Genomic DNA, 6,868 nt, shown 5'->3' on the forward strand with positions numbered 1-6,868 from the left:
AGTTAAAAAATAAATTAATAAAGATTAAAGTTATAAATAATTAAATTAGTAAAATAATAATATTTTAAAGTTTTATCAATGGTATATAAAATGCTCACGGTACTTGGATATTCAGTATATTAAAATATATATAAATTTTTTAATTAATTTATATGTTCTAATGATTATTTAATGACATATCATTGATAAAATATATATTAAAAAATAAATAAAGATTAAAAAGTAAACAATTAAATTAAGAGAATAATAATATTTTAAAGTTTTATCAAAATGAAAAGAATTAATATTTGAAAAGAAAAGATTGAATAATTATTTTTACTAATTTAAAGTTTTATGGGTAGAATTAAAGTACCAAAATGAAAAGAATTAGTAATCGGCATACAGAAATATAATTGAATACAACAGTTTTTTTTTAAAACATTTAATCTAATCTTGGAAATTAATCGATTAATTTTATCAGGCAATTATATAATCAATTAATTTTAATCTAATCTTGGTAATTATATAATTTTAATTAATACAAATTAATTATAATATTAATACAATTGATTTACCTTGATTTTTGTTTTCTGTATCAGGCAATATTTCGGAAGTGTACTTCCGAAATATTTCAAGGGGGTGAATTCGGAAATGCATTTCCGAAATCACTTTTGTTTTTAAAAAGATTGATTTCGGAAGTGCACTTCCGAAAACACTTTATTTTTTGGGATTTTTCGCCGCGGGTGACCAAGAAGGTTGGGAGGTTTACAAAAAAATTTCCAAAAAATATCCACTGTGTAACATGTGAGATTTGAACTCAGCTTCCTTAACAACCGTGCTATCTCATTTATCCAAAATAAAGAGATAATGGAAAGTGTGTGAAGTGTAGGCAAATATTTGTTATTTTAAAAAATACAAATAACTTATCATATTTTCAAATAGACTTGAAAATGAATATTTATAAAAACCAAGATGTGAGTTGTAAATAAACCAAAGAAAATTAAAACCCAAAGAATTTTATAAAACCCAATTTTAAAATTATACGATTTTTTGAAAATGAATGGACAAATTTGGGATATGACATCATGACCTTGATATATATTGTTTGTTAATATATATACTTATTAGGCATTGTATTTATGATGCTATTTGTATATGACATAATAAAGTCCTTAGAATAATTAGTCTACTAATGACCTATTAAGTGTGATTTAATCGTGAGACCTCATTAAACATAAGGACGTTATTCTTAAAGTATCCGTAGTCAAGCTTTACTATCAAATAGGACAACAATAATGTATATAGATTATTATGTGAGTAGACTGATGACCGTATCTCACGGGTCATGGATATGAGATATCAAGTTTTCACATAGGTATAAATATTAGGAGTAATATTTATATTGGATTGACCCACCATGAGAATACTTCATAGTTTGTTATGTAAGTGTCATAAGTTATTCTCATAGTGATAATGGTGTATACCACCCTTCAGCCTGAAACCACTACGGACCTTAGATGTGGAGTCAAATACTTTATTGCCAATAAAACGTTGTCCATAAAAGGATGATCATAAAGATGGTTGATGGGTACTTTACAAATCATGTTGAGGGACATGAGTGACCTAGATGGAATTTTCCCCTCATACATATACGGGAGAAATATCTATAGGCCCCTTGATAGAGTATGATTGTAAAATGAATGACCATGCTCAAATAAGTCGATATCAGATATTGGACTTATTTGTCATTATCAAGTATACTCGGGGATCAAGGAATAAAATATTGGACTATACAAAGGTGACACATTATATGTCTTGTGTTCAATATAAATATAAGTGCAAAAGGGTAATTGTACACATGATCATTATCACAGAAACGTTATGTCTGATCACACGATATTCTCGTCACTTGAGTAGCAGTGATGTGTTACTATATATCCCTCACCGCTTATAATATTAAATAGGTAATTTAATATTATTGCCAACACAACGAGAACCTACACGGTCACACGCATAGAGTATTGACAATGGAGAGAATTATTAAATTAAATAAAATTTAATTTAATTAAATATTAATTGTATTATTTAATAAACTAACACAAATATAATTTATTTGATTAAATATGATTTGATTAAATAAATGAGAATTGACAGTTAATTAAATTAAATATAACGTAATTTAATTGATATTTATTTATTTAATTAAAAGAGTTTAGTTAAATATAAATAATATTTATTTATTTGAATAGTTTAATTAAATTAGATTGAGCTTAATTTGGAAAAAATCCAAAATAAAAGCATTAAGGTTTTAGAAGCTCTCTATAAATATAGGAGCTCTTTCCCTACCAATGCTAATTGTCAATTTTCTCCAAACAAGAAACGGCTAGCACAACGTTCCACTTTGTACTCGCGTGGAATTAGTAGAGACGATGATATTTTCCATATTTGAGATCAAAGTTAAAGCACACTTCAAGAGGTAATTTAGAATCCTTATTTGTGTTTAATTTGTGATTAATGATTTAATCAAGATCCGTTCATCGTGATTGTTTCGATAAGAGGATCCAAATTTTGAAAAATCCCTCATAAATTCCTTCACTTCGATATTGTGCAAGAAATCACTCTGATCTCACCAAACACACGTGTTTTCCGATCACTCGAAATCAAGAAATGTGATTCTAATATGATTCCAATGTGAATTGAATGAATATGAAATAAAAAATAATCACACACCTCATGTACACTCGTGTTTTCCTTTCCGTAGATCCGAACTAGAACTCTAGATACCAATTGTTGGAACACCAAGTTAAAGATGAAGAAGATGGAAGAAAGAGGAAAAGAAAAACTGTAGCTAACTCTTACTCAATTGAAAAACAATTACAATGAATAATTCTACACTACTTCATTACAAAGCAAAAAATATATATACACTAAACTTATATTAGGCCAACTAGCTAAAGCCTAACACACCCTCCAAAATAGACCAACAGCAAACCATGAATATGCAAAATTACATTTAACATTTATAAAAAATAAATACTTTATTTTATTGAAACTGAATAAATATTGTCAATAAACAAAAAGTTCAAATTATACTGTATTAGAAAAATGTCCTGATTAACTGTAGAAATTTTATATGTAATAAATTATACAATCAACAACAATTGCAGTGAAACCTTAGAGGAACAGCATAAAACTAACTTCATAAATGCGTTCTTGTTCATAAACCCCATTATTATCCTCTTTATTGCAATTTTTCTATTCTTATTTGTGCATCTTTCTCTGAAGCTACATATATTTTTCTGGTTTTTTTTATTATTTCATCTATTTTTTGTTTTAAGAAATATACTCAACGCGTGATCCTCGTGTTTGATATAGGACCCCTCAATTTCTCGTAATGTTTTGTCGGTTTCTATTTCCTTTCATTTTCAATTATTATGATTGGAAGTTAAGTCATGCAGGTGTGTTGTCTGTGACTTTAACGAGCAAATTGAAAAATATTGACTGCAGTAAAAGATAAAGAACCAGAAAGATAAAATAGATAAAATGTCATATATAATAATTATTATTATTGTTATATTATTTGTTGGTAGTCATAGCTATATAAATAGATCAATGTAGCTTCATGCTTGTTCACAAGACAAAGAAAGTAAGAAAAAGAGTGAGAATGGAGTGGATGAACAAGAAGGCAATGATGAAGTTAGCTTTAATGCTCTTCCTCTTGGGCTACACTGCGAATGTTGTCAATGCTCGTTCCGATTCAACTTCCTTCCTAACTCAAGTTCTCTTCAAAGGTGATGATGTCAAACCAGCATGTTGTAATAAGTGCCTCTGCAAAAAAAAGACTCCTACGTGCATATGTTTAGATTATAGAGAAACGTGTCACCCAGCATGCGAGGAGTGCCTTTGTGCAGTTTCTCATCCTCCAATGTGCCGCTGCTATGATGAGACTAACTTCTGCTATGAACCATGTAAGAAGCCTGAGTTGAAGGAGGTCATTAAGAAATGAGCAAGTATAACTAAGAAATTCAACATTTTGATTTATAAGATTGAATTATACTTTGATGGGTCTTAAAATATCCATATTCACTGCAACATTTTAACTCTACGACAATGCTTAATATTTGGAAGATAAAAAAACCGTTCTCATAGAATGTAATAGGCCGTCAAGTTTATATCTATTATGGTAGCATATATATATTTTTTTCAAATATTATGCAATGAATGGAAACTGTTTTTTTATATGACAAAGAATGGTTATTTTTATCTGTTTTAAATGCTTTCTGGTTAGTTTATCTTTTATGTCTTTATTTTTCACAATTAATTTTCCATTTTTATTTATGTTGCTGTGATGAATGACATGAAGTTGAATATATTTTTCATTTTGTCCAAGATGTTCAAGTTTTAGTTCTAGTACTAATACATGATTTTTTGAACAAGAGCTGAAAATTTTGAAAAAAATTGTGTAAAACAGAGAAATGTAAAGAAGTTTAGGATGGAGTCATTTTTGTTAGGCGAGACATGTACGCAGTAGACAAGTTTTTGATAGAATCAATCAAAAGACATGATTTAAAAAATTTCTTTTAAATGCTTCATTTAAAGTTAATTCTTGATTATCTATGATAGATAGAATGAACATGAAATTATTCTTTGATTAAAAATAAATTTATTTTGTTTTGTGAAATCATATTGGTTGAAATTAGAATCAATAAAAATCTAACCAAGTGAGTTAGGCGGATCCTCATGTTTTACAAAGACATATTGAGTGTAGACTTGCATTTAATTGTGTTGATCTTGCATAATTCTTGCTATTGCTTGGTATGTATAAAATCATAGATATGATCAAGACATTGTTTAATGATTCAGTGAAAATCTACTTGGCCAAATAAAGTTTAACCTTGTGAGGGTATGATCCTTGACAATCCTCTTTGAGCGAAAATGAAAAATTCTCTATTTTTGAAAAGTTACAACCATTAGCCTATGAAAAAAAAAATAATGTTCATTCCTTGTCATAGAGATTGGAGAAGGATATAATATATGCAAAGTTGAGAAGAAGGATTTTTTAAATTTTTTTGAAACTGATTAATAATAATATGTGGCAAATAAAAAAAAGAATGCTACTTTAAAAAAAGCAATGAATAGAGAAGAAAAAAATCCAAGTGTCAATGTAACAATTCACAAGAGAAATCACCAATACAAATTGTAAGTGGAAAAAAAAGGAGTATTTTATGGAAAATAAGTTGAAAACAAAACGAATTTACGCTCTCTTATTTGCTTCACACATTTGAATCTAAGAAAGATCAAGATTTTTTGTAGCTCTCCCATATAATTAAAAGACCTTAGTGATTCATGAGTGACTGCATACGTAGTAAATTTGCTTAGATGGAGTGCTAGATTCATTTATAGTTTATGCATTATCTAAGAATCGAAGAATACGCTAACCTATTGAGTGATACTCTCTAGGCAAGATAAATGACTCACTATGCGATGCAACATTGTTTATAGACTTCTTGGCTAAGTTACTTCAAAGTGAAGGAAGGGTTTACTCATTAGAAGAGAAAGGGGGTGCGCTAATAGTAGTATGGCGGTCAAAGCCTCTTGGGGATGATCTAGACATGACTTAGGGGGGTAGAAGTGAAGGCTCGCTAGGTGAGCTGAAGGTCTCGCTAATAAAGAATCCCTGGGAAAAACCCTATAAATAGTTGTCCAAGCCATTCAGTTGGAATATTTGAGAAAATTATTCAAGTCACTATTTAACTAGAAACCCAGAGACAACAAAAGAGAAAGGGGGAGGGAATATTGAAGGCGGAAGCACTTTTAGAGAAATTGACGCAGATGTTATTCCTATTCTTTCTCCTATATTATCATTGTACAACTACTATGAGTACGAATAGCTAATTTCTCTTTAATATTAATGATCATCTTCATGCTTAATATTGGTCATAGTGTAGCTAACTAGAACATATTTACATGATATTGAGTCCACATTGAGAACTAATATTATCTACTAGAACAAAGCTTTTCATCTGTTAGATATGAAACTTTAGACATAGATTTAGGTTTATCATTCATTGATAATATTGAATCTTAAAGCTATTGTATTGGTTAGAAGGCCGATAGGTCGTGTATTATTTAATATGATTAATATAACATTGTTTATTTAGACATAAACAACGAACATATAGCGATAGGTGGTAATGTTAATTTATTGCTGTAAATGTTTATTACTAATCACAATAATAAAAAAAAATATATAGGACGATAAAATCTAACCCGACAAGCTTTCTTATATGTTAAAACACCAAATTAATTTACCGTTATTTTATCATTAGATCATACAATAAACAAACTTCCACAAACTTTTCTTAAAATCATAGAAATTGTTAAATGGATTTTGAAATCCCATCAAACATTGTGGAGAAGATAATCATAAATACTTACTTTTTTTGGTGATACTACAAACAAACGCTTTCTAAGAGTTTGATGTCCTTTTTCATTACATTCATCCTTAAGTGGATTTCCTTATCGAGTTGAGAGACTTCAGACCATTTTGTCTTCTTCGCTTCCCTTACAAGTTAGAGGCCAAAGTTTTAGAGGCTAGCTTATTAAAGGTTATGGACTCTCTTATTTTCCCTGAGAAGTCATCTTTCATCAAAGTAAGGTAGCTGATTGATAGTGTAACGACTTTGAATGAGGTGGTTGATTCGAGAAAGCGTATGATTCTGTTACTTGGTCGTTTTTGGATTATAGGTTGGTTAGGTTTTGGCTTGATTAGATGTGGAATACATGGATTGAAGCTTATGTTTTCACGGGTAGCCTCTTGCTTTTTCTTAATGGCTTCATGAATGATGATACTAGTATTTAAAGAGGTCTTAAGAAAGGGGAACCTCTA

The 6,868-nt window shown here is 29.3% G+C and overlaps 1 protein-coding gene across 1 annotated transcript; it reads left to right on the plus strand.

Annotated features, from left to right (window-relative positions):
* Positions 1-3,643: 3,643 nt before the first annotated feature.
* On the plus strand, positions 3,644-3,985 carry LOC131614353 (Bowman-Birk type proteinase inhibitor-like). Its single transcript, XM_058885949.1, has one exon. The coding sequence runs from the start codon at positions 3,644-3,646 to the stop codon at positions 3,983-3,985; it is 342 nt and encodes a 113-aa protein (XP_058741932.1).
* Positions 3,986-6,868: the final 2,883 nt, after the last annotated feature.

This window comes from Vicia villosa, linkage group LG6 (assembly GCF_029867415.1).
Source record: "Vicia villosa cultivar HV-30 ecotype Madison, WI linkage group LG6, Vvil1.0, whole genome shotgun sequence".
Taxonomy (NCBI): domain Eukaryota; kingdom Viridiplantae; phylum Streptophyta; class Magnoliopsida; order Fabales; family Fabaceae; genus Vicia; species Vicia villosa.

Excerpts from the sequence above, each read along its gene's own strand:
- LOC131614353 (XM_058885949.1), top strand. The coding sequence starts at position 3,644 with ATGGAGTGGATGAACAAGAAGGCAATGATGAAGTTAGCTTTAATGCTC.